We start from the raw sequence: 24,220 nt of genomic DNA, 5'->3' as shown, positions 1-24,220 counted from the left end.
ACCGCGACTTGGTCAGGGAAAAATCCTGAAAGTTTAATATATTTTTTTTCGAAATAAAAAGTCCTTTTCTGACAACGTGTTGGCATTTTTTTTGGTTAATCAGTTAAGGAGTTAAAACAAGTGAAAGCTTAACAAATAAGTAAACTCACTTTCACGTCATTAATTATTTTTGGATTATGATTCCACTCGTGTTTCATAATGGGTCTCTCGCACGAAAAGCTTGAAACCATTTTTTTCCTTAAAAGTAATACGTAACAGTAACGTTTTTACTTGTTTTAAGATTTTAGGATTACCTGCATCACAATTGTTTTAACTTGAGGGGTTCACCGGCGGAGACGATTTTGATTTTGTATTAAATTTCTGCATTTACTTAATGAGACAAATGTTGATTTAAACAAAACATACGAAACGAATTAATTTTCAACTTTCAACTGAGATTTTCAAATTAAAAATAGTAAAAAAAAACTAAAAAAAATACGCTTTTATAGAAAATCCAACTAAAAAATAGAAAATAAATGTGATTTAAAAATAGTTTTGATGAAAAATGATTTTATTGTAAAAAAGCGTGAAGTGCATGGTATCTGTATTTCAATTTTTTCAACTTTTTTTTAAATATTGAGTTGTTGTCGATCCTTAATAAGTATGCCAAATTTTGAGTCAATCCGACGTTCTGAAGGGGATCAAAATCATGTTCAAAGATTCCGTTACATACATACTAACATACATCTGAAGCTAATAAAAGCGTATTAAAAAAAATGGTGCGCGTATAACTTGGCTTGAAAGAAGTTAAACTTATTTTGCGATGTGTTGTGGTTTATTTCATTTTTCATCCATTAATCAAATTTCTCTTGTAATAGGTGCTGTGTTTAAGAGAAACTATCTAGCTCGCTTTGCTCTTTCCTTCTCTCTACGATCGAGTGATTCGCGAGACGCTCTGTCTACTTTCTCACTCTCGCTCTTCCTAAACTGTATCTTTTCTCTCTAGCCGTAACGAATCTAACGCAAGTTTGTATTTTACTCTCAACGCACCAAAAGAAGTCTGTCTACTTTCTGACTCTCGCTCTTCCTAAACTGTATCTTTTCTCTCTAGCCGTAACGAATCTAACGCAAGTTTGTATTTTACTCTCAACGCACCAAAAGAAGTTTCACATCAAAAATATTCACCGCAGGCAATATATTCATACTTTAAACTCGAATGTGTTCGAACAGCGCGAACGTATCTATTGTCAGGCCACACAGAAACACGCTACGGAACTCCTTTCAATTTGAAATTACAATCGGTAATGTATTCTTACGTGAAATTCTCGTGAATAGCTGAATATTGGAACACGTGAAGATAAGGGCATCTCTCAACGTTTGTACGTGTACGCTGTAAATACTTTATTGGGAAAACTCTGTTGTTGATTCAAGATAGCGACGTCGCTCCCAATTCCTGTAGCCCAATTTATTGTGTTTATCTTTTTTGTTTATGTACTTTTGGGTACAAGTAAATAGCTTGACAAATGTTGCGCGTCTCTAATCCTAGTTAACTAGTGCAGCCCGGGTTGTCATAGCATAGTACATAAGCATTAGTGCGCATGAATAAGTAAATATAGTTTAAAAACTAAACAAAAGCAATTTTGAACAATGATCTGCACTGAAGAATAAATTACTTTTTTTAATTATTATTAAAACTACTTTTACGGTTTAATCTCGCATTATTTACTGTCATTAAATTATTTAAGACGTTTTAAATACTTTACAGTTTGTATTAGTCGTCAGCGACCACGAAAACTTACAATAGGAAATACGAGATTAAACCGTAAAACTAACTTTAATTGTATCTCCGACGCGCGAAAACCGAAAAGAAGTTAATCCTATGATTGCTTATTACGTTAATTGCGATCTGAATGTTAGGTTATAATAATAAAATAAAATTATTGTTTTGTCATCGATCCTTGTACACGTATGCAAGATTTCAAGTTAATCACACGTTTTGAAATTGATGAAAGTTATGTACGTTGAAAGTTTTAGTTATTTAAATACATACGAGTTAAGCTAACAGATAAGTGTTATAAATACGCTTTTGTTGAACCACTAAAGATTTTACGAATCACAATAATGTAAAAAATAGCACTAAATCTGATCAAATCAAATCAAATCAAAAAAGTTTTATTCAACATAAATGAAAGTACATACTTGTTGAACGTCAAAAGAACTACCGCCAATTCACAAGAATTAGCCTCCGTCCTGAGAAGAATTGGCAAGAAACTCAGCGGGAATGTCTTTTTTTTTTTTAAATATTAGATATATTTTTTTTAATATTCATTTTTACAATGGGTAATTATAACATAACAATTATTACAATATTGAAATGCCGGGAGCGAGCAACTCATTCCCACTTTGTGCAATCTTTTAGATAATTATTGACTTTATAGTAAGCTTTATTGCACAGATGTTCTTTAATAGTTTTCTTAAACCTATGTATATGTAGGTTCTGAACATCTTGTGGGATTTTGTTGTACAGGCGCACAGTGGGTCGATACTATGATTTTAGTGACTTAGGCATCAACTTTGTTTTTTTACATTTTTCTTTATGTAGATAGATAGAGCTCGTTAATCTAAATAATAATTGTTTTAGGCAAAAATTTCAAAAACTTTATAGTTTGGTCAGAAAAATGTGTTTTGTGATTTTTTTGTATGGAGCGGGTCACATTAAATTAAATTCCTGCTAAGTACCGCGAGGTCCCGCTTTGAAACTTTATTTTCCTTACACCTTGTCTAGTCTACTATCATTTGATGCTATGAACATGTGCATAAAGTTGCAACTCTGCCAAATAAATGGATCGAAAAAAATGAATAAATACATAGAATAAAAACCTTTATATTTTTTTTCGTAAGTGCTTTTAAGTTAAATTTGATATGGATTAGTAAGTAAAAGCACGTAATGATACCCATAATTACATAATATCTAACAACAATACATTTAGTAGGTCTCTAATTAAGCAATCTCTCTAATTATTAGGATAGTTAACATTATTTAATGAGGAAAACTAGTTAAGCAGCCATTACTGGGTAGTAGAAAATATAGTAAACATTTGTTTGTCTCGGGAAGTATCTTGGTCATTTTTGACCATGTTTATTATATACTAACTAGTGTTCGTTTATTCGTACTACTACTAACATCTCGTGATTGTCGTTGTGATCTTCCTTTTTCCGTTATAATGAATAATTTTGTTAACAATTTAGAATTATTTATGATTTTAAGAGAGCAACTACAGTCGCTGTCTGATAATAAAAAAACTCTTTCAATTCCTACAACATCAAATAAACGTGACCGAAGAGAAATGTATTGAGCTCCAAAAATTCGGTACGCACTTTTGTTCAAATATAAGTGCAATATGAAAACGAATGATACCTGAAGCTATCAACACTGCACAGGAAAGGCTCGAGATTTCTAATACTGAAGATGTTGAAAATGTACCACCCTCAAATGTACTACAGAAGCTTCGACATCTACTTTTACACCTCGAAAACCTTTTGAAGAATTGGGATCCAGGCAAAAACGAAGACGCATTGAACAAACTTACCAATCGCTTTCGTTTTCCCCGGATGAAATGAAAGCTACTACAATTGATAGTTTGAGAAACACTGGAAATGAAGATGTAGGAGAAATAATGAACCACTAGTCAAATCACCCCGAAGATCTAGAAAAAGTTAAGGAGTGTTTAAGTACAAGTAAAGTGCAAAGTAGTACATATTCTCCCGATAAGGCACTATTAGTTTCACTTAAATTAAGTAAGTGGCAGTATATAAACCTAAGAGAAGCAGCAAGTGAAAATGGGTCTGATTTATACCCTTCTTAATATAAAATTAAGCAACAAAAGACCAAATGTTATCCAGGGAAAGACGAGGTAATTATTACTGAAGAAGGAGCTGCTATTAAAATGCAAGCATTACTAAACTTGGCGCTTTATATGCTTTTAGATGTGATTACTTCGGATTTGGACTCAGCAAGAGAGCTACTGCTTATAATCAAATAGACTTTGATAGAGCCCCAGGTCAAAGTAATTATAAACAGAACACTGAATCAGAGTTTAATGATTCATCTATTTTTATGGTCAGTCTAGTTCCTATAAGGCTTCAGAAATTTGATGGAACAGTTGTTTGGGAAAACGATCTACCCTAATCAACTTTTTATTGCCGTCCAATAATGTTTAAATTTACAGAAGAAACGCAGTCAACAGTGGCAATTATAAAAGCTAGCATAACAGAAGAAATAGAAAGAGTTCAGCCATAAAAAATCAAACAAGTTGAAGTGAAGCATCAATTGCACATGACGATGATAGACGGCAAAATAACCTCATATTTGTCAGAAACATTTTCTGCTGTCTGTGATATTTGCAAAGCAAAACCGTCAGAGTTTTTTGGAGTCACTTGCTTGTTAAAGAGAAAATAATGAAGAAATATTCCAGCATGGAATGCCATCTTTACATGCCTGGATAAGATGCATGGAGTGCTTACTTCATATCGGTAAATATAATTTTATTACTTCACAATTTTTTCATCGTATGTATTTAGTTTCCTGTGAGATTATTTTTTATATGACACTTTTTTGTTTGCGTCTTATCGTTTGGACTTCGAGAAATGGGGTTGCAAGGGGGGATGACAAAGAAAAAATATCAATCAGAAAGAGCGCTATACAGCAAGCGTTTAAAAATTAATGCGGTTTACTTATAGATGTTGTCAAGCAAGAAGTAGGAACAACCAATGATGGCAATACTGCCAGAAGATTTTTCAGGGATGCAGTAGGAACAGCCCACATAACAGGAATACGTAAAGATTGAATAGAGAGGTTTCACTTGATTCTTCAGACTGTTGCATCTGGAGAGCGCGTGGACCTTTCCAATTTTTCCGAATTTTGTAGATATACTGCAGAATTGTATGTTAATTTATATCCCTGTTATTATATGCCTTCCAGTATCCATAAATTGTTGGCTCACGGCGGTGATATACAATATTGAAGAACTTTGGTGCCATTCGAATAGGTAAGCTCTCGGAAGAGGCAGCGGAAGCTCTCAATAAAGATTTTCGGAAATATACAGAGAGTTGTTATTCTAGAAAAATAAGTAGAACGTCGACTAATGAGGATATTTTACACAATCTTCTTTTGTCTTCTGGCCCAAAGATCGAATGGTGAAACAAAATATACAAAACTTAGAGAGATTGCTTAATTAGAGACCTATTAAATGTATTGTTGTTAGGTATTATGTAATTATGGGTATCATTACGTGCTTTTACTTACTAATCCATATCAAATTTAACTTAAAAGCACTTACGAAAAAAAAAATAAAGGTTTTTATTCTATGTATTTATTCATTTTTTTCGATCCATTTATTTGGCAGAGTTGCAACTTTATGCACATGTTCATAGCATCAAATGATAGTAGACTAGACAAGGTGTAAGGAAAATAAAGTTTCAAAGCGGGACCTCGCGGTACTTAGCAGGAATTTAATTTAATGTGACCCGCTCCATACAAAAAAATCACAAAACACATTTTTCTGACCAAACTATAAAGTTTTTGTAATTTTTGCCTAAAACAATTATTATTTAGATTAACGAGCTCTATCTATCTACATAAAGAAAAATGTAAAAAAACAAAGTTGATGCCTAAGTCACTAAAATCATAGTATCGACCCACTGTGAGGCGGTTTGGTATTACACACGAATCGAAAATTCAAAAAGTTTGCTAGGAACGTCGCCGCGATTTCACAGATAGAGATTGTTGTTAAATAGTCCCCTACGAAGTATCAGCGGGGAGTCGATTACACTGCAGCTCTGTTTGTCGCTCGATCAAGAGCTCTTTTCACTTTATTTTGTAACGTTTGCCATTTTGGAAGCTGAAATTGCAATTTCGGATTGTAGAAAACCGCATTTCGTGGTTACAACGATTTGATTCCTTAAAAAAATAACCAAATCTAATTCTGCTTCTTCTTCGTCGCTTCCTCATTACTGAGGGACGTGACCACCTTGGTCCAGTCTTTGCACCAGCTTCCTCCAATGTTGCCTGCATTCGGCCTGCTTAATGACGCCCAGGACGCTAGTGTTTGTAGCCTCCTTGACAATGTCCGTCCACCTGGTTGGCAATATTCCTCGACTTAATTAATCATATAAAAAAAAATATTTCAGTTTCCATTGTTAATTACGTTAAATACGGTATTACAAAATTTCTGTTACATTTTTGGATTTTTTTAAGGGATTTTATGACCTGGTAGCTAAGACCTATAGGTCAAGTCTTATTTAAATTTTAATGATATGTAATTTTTTTATATCAAAATGATATTATGAAATGAAATGAAGTTGATTATTATGAAGCAGCATGAAGTGAATGATGAAGATGTGAGATGAAATGATATGGGATGAAGTATAATCTCAGCAAAATGGTGGTCATTTACTGAGATTTTTTCAGTGGACTTTTTTGAGGATCCTGAGAAGTTACGTCCAGCGGCTTTGTTTCATTTTCCCACATTTGTGCACTTTTACAGATATTAAACAGTTAATAAATCACCGTTATTACACATTTAAACCTGAAGAAACACTAAATAGACAAAATAAAACAAATCACACAACTTCACTCCTCGCGTTCACGCGAAAAAGTCCTTACATTTTTGGAGAAACAAACTTTACGTAGACTTTTTATTTTTTTTTTATTGCCTTTTTAGGCAGACGGGCATACGGCCCACCTGATGGTGAGTGGTTACCGTCGCCCATGGACTTCAGCAATTCCAGGGGCAGAGCCAAGCCGCTGCCTACCGCATCTATAATATATCAAACCTTCTAAATTTTTTAAAATGAAGTCGAATAACATGAAATTTAAGCACTATTTTGTCATATTTGGTCATATTTTATTTATAGCTGTTGAAATCCTAACAAAAAAAAAACTTTATTAATACATAATTGTACTCAATATTTAATTGTGTGTGATTTTAATATAACTAATGCCCACAAACGGCGTAGCATTAGACGACGTACCTACATAGGACTTTGGCACATTATGTTTTTATTGCGTAAATAGGCGAAAGAACCCATAGACTGCTCATTGCACCACAACTTTGATTCCCTGACCACCTTGAGACATACTGTTGAGGTCTATTGCATTGGTACAACGACAGCCCTAACCAAAATGGAACGCATAATCGCGGCAGACTTTTTTGCATCAATGAGGGTTTGCAACATGATCTACTGAACCGGTAGAAACTGCACTGCTTCCGTGGGCAGATTATAAAGAAAGCTTTAAGGATAGTGCATTAGAATAAGAAGTTCTTCTTCCTATTAGTCATATTTTGTGAGAGTAGCTACTTTGATGAATGTCGTAGAATTATTAATCATATTCAAATCAGCTGTTCTAATTTTGAAAGGATTAAGAATGGAATTGTCTCCGATTTTTTATGTGAAACATCTATAGCCGCACGTAAAACCGATTTATGGCGTGGCGACGCGTCGCCACACTATATGATGATATATATATATATACTGTCTCTATACAGTAGTGTGTACGGTGTGGCGACGCGTCGCCATGCGCAATCGACTGTGCGATTCTCTCCCACTCGATCCGGCGTTAAGCCATCTCTCTCGCTACACTGAGCTCGGTTACCTATAGTGTATACTCCGTAGTGTATACAGTGTTGTTTACTACTACACATAACCTGTGTTTTACTTGAAAACAAATTATTTTTTCTTAATATTTTATTTTATCATTATGACATATGTATTTAGTTCCTATCACAATCTGTTCTTTTCTGCATATTACTTTTACAAAATAATATCGATGTTTCACATCTGCCAGGCGTTCCATGACGGCTCACATTTTTTTAATTATTCCTAGGTTCCTCCGACAATCTTAGAGAACTTCCTCGGCCGGATAGAGGAGGGCTACTGCAGGTTTCATAATCCCTACCACAATAACCTGCACGCCGCTGACGTCGCGCAAACCGTGCACTACATGCTGTGCCAGACCGGCCTTATGGTAACGTATTAAAGACTATATTTCTTTATTCTAAGGGCATTAAAAACCGAAAAAACAATTCCAATTTAAAATCTGTCTAGTCGAACTATAGATATAAAATTGTTTGTTTTTCTATTCAATTTTAAAATCAAAGGTCACCAATATGGACTTAAATGAATTTTGGTACCAGTGGTCTTATTCTTTTTTTTTTATTGCTTAGATGGGTGAACGAGCTCACATCCCACCTGGTGTTAAGTGGTTACTGGAGCCCATAGACATCTACAACGTAAATACGCCACCCACATAGTTACAACGGCTGCCCTACCTTTCAAACCGAAACGCATTACTGTTTCACGGAGAATAGGCAGGGCGGTGGTACCTAACCACGCGGACTCACAAGAGGCCCTACCACCAGTTCTGTTTTTATTTACACTATTACCAGTCAGCTACCGTAATATTCTATTTTTTTATAACCAGATCTTATAAACAATGAGCATTTTAATCGCGGTTAATGTGAGAAATAAAAGAAATGACAAAACCAATTGACTATTGTAATATCCAATTTCCATTCACAGAACTGGCTCTCGGACCTGGAGATCTTCGCGACGCTGGTAGCCGCCGTGGTCCACGACTACGAGCACACGGGCACGACTAACAACTTCCACGTGATGTCCGGCTCGGACACCGCCCTGCTCTACAACGACAGGGCCGTGCTGGAGAACCATCACATCAGCGCCGCCTTCAGGTATTTTTCTCTATTCAAGGACTTTTTTTATGATTGAAAGTTTACTGGTGGCCCGGAGGCCTTTCCAGCTCCACCAGGACAGGTGGGCGAGCAAAGGCTCGGCCAGGAGGGGTAGGATTTGCTAACAACTGCCCGAGCGCCTCCGAAGGAGACCTGACAACTCAAGAGCAATTGCTTCGAGAATGAATCTACTAACGGATCGGAATCGGGTTCAAGGACGTATTTATGTGAATTATCTTTGGTCGTACAGTCGATTATATTCCTTATGCTAGTTTATTCTAAGACTTAATTGGAATTGTCGACTGGAGTTTTTGTGAAAACAATTAATACATAATAATAAATAAAAAAAATTACTAACAGTGACGCCACGTTAACTGGCCCTGTGCTAAGTTCGTAAAGAACTTGTGTTACAGATATCAGATAACGGAAATAAATGTAAGATTTTTATATTATACCATACATATATTTAACATAAATCCTTAACCCTGGAAAAGACATTTTATATTTATCATACAAATATCTTCCCTTAGCGGGATTCGAACCCGCGGCCCCTTTGTGTAGTGACCATGTCACTTACCGCTACACCAGACGGCCGTTAAATTGTCTGTTGATCGTTTTTATTAAGATTTAGCGATAAATTTTCCAGGAATTTAAAAGTACTCAACTGCACTTGATATGTCAATTTCAACCTTTAACACTACGGTTGTAAGATCGAGATTAATATATAAAAATGTATACATAGTTAATATTACATCAAAATTTAGTCCTTACTTAATTGTCTTTAAAGATAATATAACGAATAAATTCTTATAGCTTTTATTATTAAGCAGCGCTAAGTCCTCAATCTAACTGTCACTTCATATAGAGAATATTTAATATTGACAGTATTTGACCGAAACGTCGCTAGCAAGAGTAAAAAGACGCGAACAAAACACATTAAATAACTAGGTTTGAAGTTTTCGTTTTATATACAAAGTTTCTGAATCCAATTTTGAAACTAAACCCAATTCGGAAGTTAATTTCGCTACATTTTAATAACGATGCTACCTACTTAGTAATACATAGTTTATTTGGAAGCCACAAAGTGCCAGTTCATGTGTAACATAATTGTGTTGAAAATGAGTTGAAGATCTGCAAGCTGTGTTGCCTTATAATGATACACGTTATGTCATAAATAGTGAAATAATCATTGATTTTGATTAACACAATATAATTAGCTTAGATATATAAATTAAGTGGGGTTTCTGTTTTCTTTATTGCCCATGTAGGCAGACGAGCATACAGCCCGCTTGATGGTGAGTGGTTACCGTCGCTCATGGACATCAGCAATACTAGGAGCAGAGCCAAATCGCTGCATACAGTGTAATACTCTCCACAAGGATCTTTTCAAGAAAGACATGTCATTCTTCTCAGTCGTATGCACTCTTGGCAGAGTAGTCGTGGTAATCACTTCGGGTGGCAGTGCGCTTTACCAGACGTCGCCATTCTTCGCGTACCGCGGCCTTTGTGCACTAATAGCGTATGACTCACCTGATGGTGAGTGGTTACCGTCGCCCATGGACTTCAGCAATGCCAAGGACAAAGCCAAGCCGCTGTCCACCGCTTAATACTCTCCACAAGCCTCGTTTGAAGAAGGACATGTCATAGCGCTCGGAAAACACCGTGGAGAGGAGCTCATTCCATAGCCGGATAGTACGTGGTAAAAAAGACCTCTGGAAACGCACTGTGGATGACCGCAGTGGCTCCAGGTAGTATGGATGAACTCTACACCAGTGGCGGGCGGTGCGATGGTAAAAACGAGATGACAGTATCATGTCGAACAATTCCTTAGAACACTCCCCATGGAACATACGGTACAAAATACAGAGGAAACCGAAGTCACTCCGCAGACCAGATGTATTTTCCAGCCGCCAAGAACAACAAATCAAATACTTATTGTTAAGGATCTCTAAATCCCCCTCCAAACAAGTTTTTATTATCGCCCACCACCGAGCTTCACTTCATCGAGCGATCGCGAACGTATATACATCTTTAACGATTACATTATCTACTACAATATTCAACCTCATTATTATTTGTTCTTCAGTTTTTATCTTTTAATAAACCTGTAAATACGAGCCAAATCGTTTCATTGAAGAGAACAACAAGACATCCAGCAAGGAACACTTATTATAAAATAGATATAAAATCGATGCGTCGCTCTGGCGAAAAAGAGTTGGTGTCATGGCGGACGTCGCTCGCTGACATTTTGACGTTCAGAAATTGAACACGTTGCCTGTAATGCCAAAAAATAAAGAGCATTTATAAACATGGCAACTAGATAGAAACTAGTTGGTATAATATTAATCACTTAAGATATGTAAAAGTAAACAAAATCAAAAATATATTTCTCTAATCAAAGTCCTCGGTAGTTTCAAAAAGAATTTCCCGTGTTCACTTCGCAAAATATTTTCTCCACCACAAAGGAGAAAAATATTAAGTTATTTTCTAACAAGTCTTATTGCGGGAACGTGCAAGAGAAAGGTTGCTCAGTAACAGAATATATTATTATGAGCTCAGGTCACAATACTGTTGGATATTAAAAATATTAAACCTTGAGGAAACCGCTATCTCTCGCTTTTAGGGTTACCACATTTAAATCCTAGGCACAAATATTTCAATATTTTGAAGTTACGAAATTTTGTGAGACTTTTTATTAATTCTCAAGCAACTTATAGGTAGGTGTTCGAATCCCACAGGCAGATACTAATTTTTGTAATAAAATATTTATATACGTGTTTAATACATGTCCACGATGAATGAATAACATCGTGTAATTAAAATCAAACCCGCACAAATTGTATTATGGGTAATTACTAAACAATTGACCTCAAGCCTCAAAATGACGGCGTTTAAGTTGTGAAGTCTTGTAGTCCGGTAACCTAACCACTTAACATTAGGTGGGCTCATTCACCTGAATACGCAATGAAGAAAAGTTTTGAAATTAACAATAAGCATTTCCTTTTTTTGACATAATTTCAAAATGGCGTCACCTCGTCAGTAAAAATATTTATTCTTCATAAAAATCGTCGTCAAAATCTTTCATCATTGTGTGGATGCGATTTAAAAATAATCCTCCAAAGACCACCTATAGGGTTTTGGATGATTATTTTTAAATCGAGGATTAGTTCTTCAATAATAAATGCTTTGGCTATGCAATGTCTCAATCAATTAATGTTATCTAAATGAGGTTTATGAGTGCAAACTAATTAATGAACATACAACAAGAAAGATTGTTTTGTTGTAATTAAAACCCGTATGGCTTAACCTCGCCTTTTTTTAAAATATTTTTACATATCATTAACATATTTTATTATATTGTAAATAAATAGCATACAATGAAATACAGATAGCAATAATACTTTAGAGTGTAATTGTCTCTATTTTTCTAATATAGAACTACTAGTTCCGTGTTTAAAACACTGAGCTCCTCTTTTTCTTCCTTATTATTACATCCACATACATATATATCCTGGTTTTTTTAAATATGCTACAGCTAACTCTTATCACGGAACGAATAATTGGGCAGATACTAATTAAAAATCAACAAAAAAATGAATAAAACCGTAGTTCTCGGGTGAAAACGTGCACAAAAGCGGCGACATTTTAATCAAATACCACCGTGGCATTCGTTTCATATTGTTGTGTTCGTTTTTCAATGAATGAATGGAATAAGAGACTTATTTTTTACGTTACGATCTGCTATATTTTTCTCTGAACTGTAAAAAATGTGGTGCATAGATATCATTAGATAAAATGCATTTAACGCACAGGTCGGCATCACTAATATATCAATTTCTATTGCTTAATTAATGATAATCCGATCTATTCTGATCTCGAATAAAAAAAATATAGAAATTCTAAATTACATGGTGACTTCAATTCGTCAATTAATTCAACAAAACGTTATTTTGTTGCTAGAAAAAAAACTTTTCAGTACGAAACTTAGTTAGCTGAATTACAAAACTACACTTCATAGTGAATCAACAAAACCATTTCTCAGAGAAAATCTATAAAAGAAAGCATACAAATGTTTCCATGGCAACAAATATCCCTAAAAAATTCTTTTAAAAGAATAAAAAATGGAAAAGATGAAAAGGGCGATGGTAATACGAATTTTTTTTTCACCCAAAATAAAAGAAGCCGAAAGCTAGGATCTCGTTATGTTATGACATGATTTCCCTAGAGATTCGAATATCGTTCTTATAAACAAACGTCGAGCGTTGAAAATCCCACTTAATCGGATAGGTGATTGGCGGCTTGTTGTGAAATATAAAAAAATGGCAGGGGGTACCGTAAAACGACAGTAAATACAGACTACTCGTAAATTCGTAGAGATAAGAAACGTGATCTTTTAAATTCAAACAATGAAATATTGGAAACAATCCTTGCGTTGTTTTTCTTTTAACGTTCACAATGCTTATCATAAACGACTCTAAGTTGTTTTAAACTATATTGGAATAGTTTTATCGATCCAGTTCGTATACAGAACTAGAGAGAAACCAATTAGCCCGGGACGAAACCACGTCCGAGCCATTAACCGTCAAAGTTTCAATAGTTTTAATACTGGGCGAATAGTTATAAAACTAGTAGGTATTCTCATTGCTCTATCGATCTATTTTTTCCAACAACTTTTTCCAAATGATCCTCCTATTTCCTAAACTGCTCTCGTGTTGTCTGACCTCATGGGTCAATGTGCTTAACGCGAGTTTTTTAACGTTCTCGATAGCGTAAAAGTTAACTTAAATTTGTATGGAGTTGAAACGTTTGCCTATGTTTTCCGCCAGGGGCGCTGTTCCAACTGCATACAAATTGGAGTTAACTTTTACGCTATCGAGAACGTTAAAAAACTCGTACTAAACACACGATACTGCCACACTGCCTATTTCTCTTCGTCTTCTACGCGTTAAAAATAAATGAAAACTGCGGCGTAATTTTTCGAGATGGACAACTTTCACGTTTTAGTGTGTATGGGCTGGATGATTGAACATAAACTTTTTGACTTAGTTACCCGTTTCTTTCGTTATACAATTTTATGTCCAAATTATGTTATTGGATAAGGCAATTCAGGGCGGTCCGCGTTAAGAAAGCAAAAAATATATTTTTTTAGAAGTCTATGTGCGCTTCTCAACGTAATGTCAGAATCGGTTTCTCCAATTATCTAGTACATTGTTTATCTCAATGCAAGGAATGCTTTGTGAAATAAAATATTCATTATTATAAAATTGACTATTTATCAAATACCTACAACTTCCTGGGAACATTCACAACCGGCAGTGTTATTATATCTATAACGTATTATTAAAATTTTGAATTTGAATTTTGATGACATTTTTTCTGTGTGTTACCGTGAATCCGAGAATGGTTTGGATACATAATTCGATGCACTACATAAAAAAATGAATGAATTAAGACGTTTGTGCAGGACGTCTGTCGGGCCCGCTAGTATCAGAATGATGATGATTCATCGGAAGCGGTCAGATAAGCAGGATATATTTAGGTGCGCAAACGTTTGCGCTCACGCAAGCGCACACCCTCGTCCTATCCCTTCTTGGATCAGTGGAACGGGAAACCGCTACGACTGAAGAAGGGGTTGGATGTTGTGTCTGGCCAACGGTGACTATATGCCCTCCACCATCACCCTAGGCCATCCACCTTGCCTTGCTGACCTGCCGAGTCCCCCAGTCACATTGCATATCTGCGTTGTGTTGCCTTCCTCGCCAAGTCAGACTTTGTGTGTTAAGCGGGAGGGAGCCGCGTGTAGGGATGGGTATTAAATAGATGAGGAGACGAGGGAGTTAGGAGTAGGAAGGACAGGATACTGTAGCCACGGAAGAGTAGGTTGTGGTCTATAGCAGCTCAGGGAAGGCGGGATCGCGTGCCCGTGCACTCAGTAATATACTACCGGACAGATAGTATATTCGAGAGCCCCCTGCCTGGAGTATCAGAATATGATTAATACGATAGTACCTAGCTCTATCTACGTTACGTTTTTACGTCCAAGCTCCGCCCAAAATAAATTTTGACTAAATTAAATACAGCTTGTAACTATTTTAGGTCCTGGGAAAAATATAGGACGCCTTTCATCCCAATGCTGAACACAGATAGATCTCAACCTACGCGAATAAAGCGTAGTCAACGCAGGCGATATAGTGGGAAACAGCTATTATAGATTAAGATATGCACTCAAAAAAAAAGATGTGTGGTGTCGTGGGACACCGGATAGGAACGAAGTTCCTTATTATAAAAATATTAATTTTAAGTTCTATTCGAGGTATAAAGAAAATAAAACTGGCGGTTTCACAACAACCCACGCTCATTCGGTAACGTGCGAACTTATTGTGGTACACTTCATTCACGGTTGTTTGCATAAGGGTTAGTGTATTGCGCAAACGAACGCTCTGAGATCGTGGTCAATGAATGATAAAAAAATATGTTATTTTTTGTACGTTATTACAAAGTTAAGTCGTACACTGTGTACATTACTAATAAAAATCTTACGTTACGGACGTTTCTTCCCGGTTAGGGTACCCCTCCGCGTCGTCCCATAAGAAACTTCGTTCCAACAATTTATATAAGATCAAGCTAAGGTAATCTTCTTGAATTCCAGGTTAATGCGCGAAGAAGAATACAATATACTCCAGAATCTATCCCGGGATGAGTTTCGCGAATTTCGTACGCTTGTGATCGATATGGTGCTGGCGACCGACATGTCCTTCCACTTCCAGCAACTGAAGAACATGAGATCGCTTCTGTCCCTCGCAGAGCCAACCATAGACAAATCGAAGGCTACATCTCTGGTGCTCCATTGCTGCGACATTTCGCACCCTGCTAAGGTAAATATCACGTTTTTTTATGGAAATACTTTGGAAATAAACTATAACAGATACCGAATAAAGGTCGGTCTTCTATTTCATTGCAATATACTGAGACGAGTGAAAAAAAATGTTTTTTTTCTCTCTTCTCGCAGTGATGGAGTTTGAACAACTTTACATTCACACATTCATGTTGTAGTTTGGTTTTCTTCTTCTGCGATCGGCCATCAGTTTGTCATTACCGTGCTTAGGAATTATAACATTTTTTTTCGTGAGAAAGTTAATTTAGAAAATAAGCTTACTTAAATAGGTGTAGTTATTGTTGATATTAATAACTCGAAGACGCTGTCACTCCATACACATAATATCGTCTAATAGCACGACTAAAGAGAACATTACCTATAGCATTATCTATATCTATACTAATATAGAAATCTACAGTGGTTTTTACGGATGTTCCGTTATAACTACTGAACCATGCATCCGATTGACTTGAAACTTGGTATCCATATAGAAAATACAAGTATTTAATGGATAGGCTAATATTTACATGAGTGTTGGACTTCCTAATAATAATGACAATAAATAATAATGTTAATTTTAAATGCCCAGCGAAGCGGGCGAGTACGGCTAGTAGTTTACCAAACCAAATACTTAAATTTTCTTAATACTCCATACACGCCTTCAATGTTACAGAGATGGGATCTCCACCACCGATGGACAATGAGTCTCTTGGATGAGTTTTTCCTCCAAGGTGACAAAGAACGAGATCTTGGTCTGCCCTTTAGTCCGCTCTGCGACAGAAATAATACTCTGGTGGCGGAATCCCAAATTGGTTTCATTGAGTTCATCGTGGAGCCCAGCATGGGAGTTTGTGCAGACATGCTGGAATGCATTTTGGGGCCTCTGCACTCCGGCAATAAATCCGGAACTAATGCAGCGACTGAACCGACTATTGATGAAAATTCGGGTAAGTAAAATAGATACAAAATATCCAGGTTTTCTAACTTCGAAGTTCCGTCGCGGTCGGTGCTCTTTGGTAGAATTTTACATTCATTTCATACAACTCTGATATGAAAGATGATCTGGTATAATAAATAGTTTTTCAAATAAAGAAAATAAAAAGCGTGTTAAAAAATTGTGTGTGTGTGCAAGTCACACACGGTAGAAGTGACACTTATAAATAACATATAGATATACTGACTATTCCACTACACAGGAGCATACATATGGACAATGTTTAGTAGACGATAGTGGGGATGCTACGAAGAGTTGCACAAAGAGGAGACCGAAAACGTCTAATGTGTTCTATCTCATTCTCTCGCCGGCTGAATACTATACATTGATGTGTTTTTGTCTCTATGGATTTATTTTTTCGTTTCATCGAGTTTGAAATCACAACGATTCTAAAGAAGTTTCACTTCAAAAGGTCAAAGCCCTTCAATAATACTCTTCAAACCTTTGGGGAGCTTAACGACAAAGGGAAGATCTTCCACCGAGCAGATGATATTGCTCGGTAGACCGACGGTCCGAATGTTGTTGTTCGGAACTTGTATATATGCGCTTTATCTTGAAAATGTCGTAAGCGAGATTCAGGCATCTGTCAATTATCTCGCGTTGTATGATGGCTACCCGCCACAAACCGAACGCATGAAATCTTAAAGTCGAACAGAAAAACCAACCCTATTTAATATGTGTTTAAAAAGGAAATACTTGGTTCTTGGTTGAACGACAATCGCAAGACTATCCTGTACTTCTCCTATGGACATGAATCATTTTAATTGAGCAATAGGAAACAACATATCATTTTACTAAATTTATGACCATGTATCTATGTTCAATTACAAAAAAATAGCAACTGGCAATTTACAAATTTAGTAAACATTACAGGCGCCGAGAGTGTTAACAAATTCAAGATAAGGAAACCTTGGATTACCTGTCTCAGTGACAATAAGAAGATATGGAAGGAGCAAGCTACTAAAGGTAACTAAAACTCCCTCTTTCTCCGGTAGGAGGTCTGGCTGCTGAATGAACTAAAGAGGTATCTTTAGTTCATTTAGCAGCCAGACCTTTTTGAATGATTAAAAGGTATGCTTTTGATTTATGTTTCGAAAATGAAAATGAATGAGAAGAACGACTAAGATTTTGAGATGATAATACTTATCAAGGTTATTAAGACCGACGGTCGGTGACGCAGACGATTCTTGAGTGAAGTCCTCGCTCTGGCAATGGTAGTGAGTCACCCCCCCAACGATGACGAGGGGTGGGCCGCCAGAAATGAATGAGGAAAGCCGAAGCCAAGGCTCACTGGTACAAATTGAGAGAGGCCTATGTCCAGAATTGGACGACTAAAGACTTATGATGAGACTACCGAAAGGTCGCGGTGAAGTACCTATATACACTGTGTTCTAAGTTTATTTTTCTAGTTTAAACATACATGACTTTTTTAAATAATTCTCTCTAGTTAATTGAGAAAAGCCTGAAAGTATATTTGCGCAGCGGTGTCCCAATTAAGTAAAGACAGATCTTAAGACACACCTTAGATACCTAAGCCTTTGACAAACAACTATCTACAAAATAAACTGTTAATATCCAGACGCCGAGGCCCGAGCCAACCAGGAGCAGGAGGAGAACATAGAGGTTCAGCCTCCACCAGAAGAATAATATTTAGCCACATTTGTAAATAGCGTTAGAACTAGTTGTTCGAACATGCTAAAAACGCTATTGAAAAAATAGTAAAGGACCTGTGCTTGAGTGTGCAAAGACGCTTTATGTTCGTTGCTCTTGTAATTGACGTTTTAATAACGCACAAATGTGATTCGATAGCACAATGCGTTTAAATGTGTAGGACGTAGGTGTATTTATCTATGTGGAAGACAACATAGTGAGCGAATCGGAAAGGCGAAATCCCGCTGAGCGGTGAATGCCATTAGTGTATTTAATGCTAAGACCCATTCTAGCGTTTAAGTTTTAGAGCTTCGTTGAGAAATTTTAATATAGGACGGAAGATAACCGCTCCCGAAATTAAATAAGGGAAGCATTTTTTCCTTCTCTTTCTCCTAACTAGCCAAAACCTGAAAACCACAAACATATTTCGTTTTAGTAAGGTCAAATTTTTATAACCAATAATCGAAAGTGAACTTTTTGGCGTCATTAGAGTTCTTTGCCCCGTGCGACAGATGGATTATATTGCGCGGGTATATTAAAAAAAACTTCAATACTGGACATTTAATTTGATCGCGATTTTTAATTATGACCATATCAAAAATGATACAAACACCTTCTTTTCGTATTCGGGAACGTTTGTCTTCCTCCAACATGAGTATAAGTGCGATAGCTTAAAATATTTCCCACGACAAACGCATAAGATTTAGAATTTTTTCAGAAAAATTATCAAAATGCTTTGCTCTAATAAATATATAGAAAATGATCAGTAGCTAATCGTTTGTATTTAGATTTTAATGTTTTAACTTATTAATGATAAAAAATATCAGATGCTGGTGACGGAGCAAATAATGTAGTGAGCACTGAGGCACTCTTCATTCAAATAATAATTTATAATCGTTCATAAAACTCATAATGTATTCTAACAATTGTGTAGCTTAATGTTAGTTATAAATCTTAACCCATATGAAAAATACGCTTATTAATTTTAATGTTTCCGATTAAATTGGAGTCTTGATATTCCTGACCAAATGTTATTTATTAATATTAATTATGTTTTAGGTAATAACGCCATCTCAAATACTAGACGTTAAGTAGATAGACGTTACCTATTATTATATCTATAGATACTTTAAATTATATCATTGTATTTCGAAACAACACCTTTGCTACTTATTTTACAATTAACTGATATAGATGTAGTTTAAAATATACTCGATACTTTTTTCAGAAACAGCTCCTTCTCAAAGTGAGTTTTGTCCTATGAAACTTAAGGAATATATTCGACTGATTGGCTTCAAATTAGGCAAGGGTACACAAAAGATATAGCAAAATATTGAGGACTCTAGCTATTTTTGCCGTCCTTTGCGTGCGACCTAATGCGTGGTAGATACCTATTAATAAAACATTGAATTTATATTGAAACAAACGATAAGATTTTAGGGAAAAACAATTGCCAAAATTTAAAACTTAAAAACACAATATCGTCTGAGGCCTAGTTTTCCTGGTACACACGTGGGACCATTCTCATTGAATATCAGAAAATAACGCCATAATCACATAAAATATTAGCTCCCTATTTATTTCAGGGAAAGTATTGATATATTATATGTCAACTGGTGACGCTTACCGTAGATAATATTGAATTTTTTTAAATATTTATCGTCTATTTTGAAAAAAAAAAAAACATTTAGAGCAAAATTAGTCTATGTAACCTTAATAGATTAAAAATTATGTAAACGTATTCGAAATAATAATTCATTGATGTGTGTATTTCTGGTAAAGCCATTTTAATTGGGGATATAGCTTTATAAAATGTAGTTGTTAGTATATACTGAGCCTTATGTAAACGTTTATTGATGTTTCTGTATAAATAGCTTGCTATAGTACTTTATAGATTACTATGTTAACCGTGTTGTATTGGAAGACACGTAATTCTGTTGATCTTTTGTAAAAATATTTCTGAATGTGACTCGAACATTCCGACTTAAGTGTTTTAGTTGTAATGTCCGTATTTAGGGCAGTTTTAAATTATGATATGTACTTAGTCTTAAACAAAATCAATTTAAGATGCAGATACACCCAATTGTTAGATGTTTAGTGGTCATGCTATTTTAAAAAATAAAGGTTATGAAGTCAGCGGTGGGGTATTTTTCAAGATGACCAGTCTAAAACCAGAAGGTATGGCGAAAAATACTGAATGTACCTACTGTGGTTTTCAATCGACTTTGCACACACGATAAATAATCGTAATATCATTATGTAAAAAACTTAAGTACCTACCTATCTACAATAAATTATAAATATTAACAAATCAATGACTACGAAAAACGTGAATTCATGTTTCTTTTTTAGTTAGGAGAATAATGAAATAATAATCCCTATATATGTATATGTAATCTAATAATATAATATAATATATAATACTAAATGAAAATCTATTTCCGTAACATAAACTTGATTAGGGACCATGGAATAACACTGATTTTTGTCAATAGGTCCCATTGAACATTTATGCCTGTCTATGCGCACAATATTGCCAACAAAACAAAATGCGGTCAAGCAGTACCACTGCCACCACACACGCTTCAATGATAACAACAACCTTACCCGTGTACAGTATACGCGCGATTTCATGTCCATCGGGAGCCTAGTCTAGTATTGTCTTTGACAGTTGTGACGCGCGCTTATCGATACCGAAAATTTACGCTAACGCTATTGTGTTATTTCATGGTGAATAAGTCATGACTACTCCGCTTCCAACAAGTTCAGGTAGAAAAAAATCTACACTGGTTCGGACTCTGATCTGTCGGTTGTCTTTTCATCTGATAGTAATTGAATTGGAATTTATAAAATATTTTTCTCTATTAGAAGTAAATAAGTAATTACTTATCACATTTATTTTATAATTTGCAAAATGACCTAGTTACATTAAACCAAATTGACAGCTGTTGACTAAATCGGTAGTTAATATCGACATTACTATAATTAACTAGGTCACAGGTAGTGCATTCTTCAGGATGGACATGAACTCGCTCGCCTACTGTACCTGTGTATCATCACAGCCGTTATTTTAAAATACAATCTAAAACAAAAATAATAAAACGTTCATTTTTCATTTACACCATAGCGTGCCTCCTCTTCCTCGCCAACAATGTCTTTAAAAATTAGTTTCTAAAAAATCACAAACGCAATTGTCCACAGATCTTTCAGTATTTTTTGACATTCTTCCCAGTCCAGGGTCGGTCTTACGCGTCCACATGAATAATCAACACTAAATAATATTATACATAAGTTTTTTCACTATTTTTTGGCTATATTCGCTGTGCTGCGGCTTTGTTTAAATCATATAGAATTTATAATAGGAGACTGTATTCCGCAATTTAGGTATTCACTATGTACTTACATGAATTTATTTACCCACTAACAATGTCACTTTTAACGTAACGTATTTTAAATCTTTGAAATCTCATGTACTAAGTTTAGTAGAACGTTAGGTTCGTCTTTGTGTAAATAATAAAAAGAACAACTTTTATTTATGTGTAACTTTATCATATTATTGTATAAAATAAACATTTTTCGTAGAAAACTTTGTTTTATTAACTTCCTTAAAAACTGCAATCATTAATGCAAGGCTGATCAGATTTCAACTAAATAATCAGTCATTGCAACTTAACACCATATGTATTTTTAATTACTGACAATAAAAAATAAAACTTTCCTTATCTATTGATGTGAATTAAAAATAACACAGATTGTTTTGAACATCTGGGTCTATAGAGGAACTTCACTTCTCTCTTATTCTGTATCACATGCCCCCACGGGACGTACTCTGAAGAAACATCCAGTGATCCATTCTTCTCCTTTTTATTATCACACTTCCCATCAACAGAGCTGAATTTGTCCATATTATCCAGAACCATTGCATTTATCCACAGTATGTCAAGAAAACTTTTTACCATGTAAAAAAAATTAAATTAATCTTTCAAAAATCTCAGCTGATTGAAATACTACAAAATAATTTTTCAGTAAATATATTGAACCATTATCACCAATTAATTTCTAAATGAAATATCAAACTGTATTATCAAAGTTAACTTTCTTAATTTATTTTAATAAAAAAAATTGGTGGCATTTATTAATATTACGAAAATTACAATAGACACTTTTATTAGTATTTTCTAACTTAGTATATATTTGTGATTTTTTCCAAATATCTCTATCTGCACAGATAATGCTCGGACATCTGTTTTTTGCCTATTACAAATTATGGTGCCAGTTATAACACTGCCTTGTTTAACCTCTTTACAATCTCTTAAATAAAATACAGTTTGTTTCCAGTGTGTAGGTGCTGAATGAGGACCTGTTGAAAATGACACACTATTGGGCAGATCAAAAAACGTATCAAAATATCCTACTAAAGATGTCAAATAACCATCCCTTAGAATCTCCAATTTAAATTCTGATGTAAAATCCATTACGGTAGTATCACAAGTACTAATGTCTATTTCATTTATAACATATGGTTGAGACAATATATATTTAGATGCAACTACGTCTATACTGGCCTCTCTTACTACTTCAGATTTCATACAGTTCATTTTAAAACCATAAACATCAGACCAAAAATCTATTAGCTTCTTGTGTGTATCAACATCACCATTTGCTACAATACTTATGCTACATCTATTAGGCATTAACAAACCACCTGACTTCAAACAGTTATCTCTGGCATATATTACACTATCCAACATTCCTTCAAATAATAAGAAGTATCCCATCCACTCGGAAACTAATACATCAACTTTTTCTTCAAGTTTTGTTTCTTCAAGTCTACCTTTAATTGTCTTTATTACATTTTGTAAATTGTTTTCAGTTATTATATCCATTGCATGGTATATTATATCAGATTGGTCTAAGGCATAAATTTGTTTGGCACCTGCTAATGCAGCAAACATTGACAGTATTCCTGTGCCACAACCAAGATCAAGTACAGTCTTCTCTCTTAAGGTTTCTTTATTTTTTAATATGGCATCACGATACGTTTCTGTTCGTACTTTATCTGAGAGCATATCGTAATGAATTCCAAAGTGTGCATAAGTGTTAAAGTATCCTTCGTCACACTCTATAGGAATACTCGCAACACAACTTGTTTTATTTTTTACTTCACAACTTGAGGACTGGCCGCCTTCAACTAATGTTTTCATTGAGTCTTGCATTTTGTTTATATCCTCCTTGGCCATTTGCAGATGAGTTTGACTCTCACTTAACTGTTCGCTCAATGTTTGTATGGTTTTTTGTAATTCAGTAAAATGTCCCTGAGAAAGAGTAACAACACCATTCTCAACATTGGCATGATATGTTTTGGGGGAATTAGGTTTTTCAGATACAGAATCGAAGTCGAATGTGAGCCATTCGTCATTCTCAACAGGTTTCAAATACTTGTCGTCGTTCCAAGGCGGGTGCTTAATTTTCATAAATTCTTCAGCAGTTGGCTTGTTTGTCTTTATGTAGTTTATCATTTTTATGTATGAATAACAGTCCATATTAAACTTGAGCTTTAGAATACTTAAAGAGAATTTATGCGAAGTTTCACAGTGGGCCAAAGCTTCTTCCACAGAAGAAATCAGCTCTGAACAAAACAAGCATGTTACCGACACGTTACTGGTTTCCATTTCTTGCCATTCTTCATCGTCAAAATGCTCTTCGTCACTACTAAGATCTGGTACATCCGACATAATTAAAAATTATATTGAATTACGGACAACACGTATATGTTCAGCGTAAAATCAATGGGAAACTCTTCTTGAAATAAAATTGATTCCCCAATCGGCAGCATGTGAATATTGACATTGACATTAGACATTCAAATTGTTTGTTGATTTGTTCATTAAATCGGCAAAGGGAATGTTGCACATACATTAAGTTTTTATAACAAAGACCGAAGCCTTGTTTGTTATGTAAAAAGAAAGT

The 24,220-nt window shown here is 35.1% G+C and overlaps 2 protein-coding genes across 12 annotated transcripts in view; one reads left to right on the top strand and one right to left on the bottom strand.

The window, feature by feature from the left end:
• The window catches only part of LOC101736773 (dual specificity calcium/calmodulin-dependent 3',5'-cyclic nucleotide phosphodiesterase 1), a 511,722-nt gene extending 489,886 nt beyond the window's left edge, over positions 1-21,836 (top strand). For all 11 annotated transcript variants that reach the window (XM_062668369.1, XM_062668368.1, XM_062668359.1 and 8 more), the window contains 6 exons: positions 7,865-8,005; positions 8,560-8,729; positions 15,379-15,604; positions 16,280-16,553; positions 17,474-17,566; positions 18,180-21,836. In XM_062668369.1, the coding sequence (XP_062524353.1) occupies positions 7,865-8,005; positions 8,560-8,729; positions 15,379-15,604; positions 16,280-16,553; positions 17,474-17,566; positions 18,180-18,247 (972 nt within the window). In that variant the 3' untranslated portion in view covers positions 18,248-21,836. The remainder of the gene's footprint in view (positions 1-7,864; positions 8,006-8,559; positions 8,730-15,378; positions 15,605-16,279; positions 16,554-17,473; positions 17,567-18,179) is intronic.
• On the bottom strand, positions 21,778-24,120 carry LOC101738904 (protein arginine N-methyltransferase 3). Its single transcript, XM_004930825.4, has one exon. It carries the CDS (start codon positions 23,983-23,985, stop codon positions 22,429-22,431), a length of 1,557 nt encoding a protein of 518 aa, XP_004930882.2. The 5' UTR covers positions 23,986-24,120; the 3' UTR covers positions 21,778-22,428.
• Between the last annotated feature and the right edge of the window lie 100 nt (positions 24,121-24,220).

This window comes from Bombyx mori, chromosome 4, assembly GCF_030269925.1.
Source record: "Bombyx mori chromosome 4, ASM3026992v2".
Taxonomy (NCBI): Eukaryota; Metazoa; Arthropoda; class Insecta; order Lepidoptera; family Bombycidae; genus Bombyx; species Bombyx mori.
Note: the sequence above shows the minus strand (reverse complement) of the source record. Positions and strands in the feature narration are given on the sequence as shown.

Bases quoted from the DNA above. Each gene is read 5' to 3' on its own strand.
- LOC101738904 (XM_004930825.4), bottom strand. From the start codon at position 23,985: ATGTCGGATGTACCAGATCTTAGTAGTGACGAAGAGCATTTTGACGAT.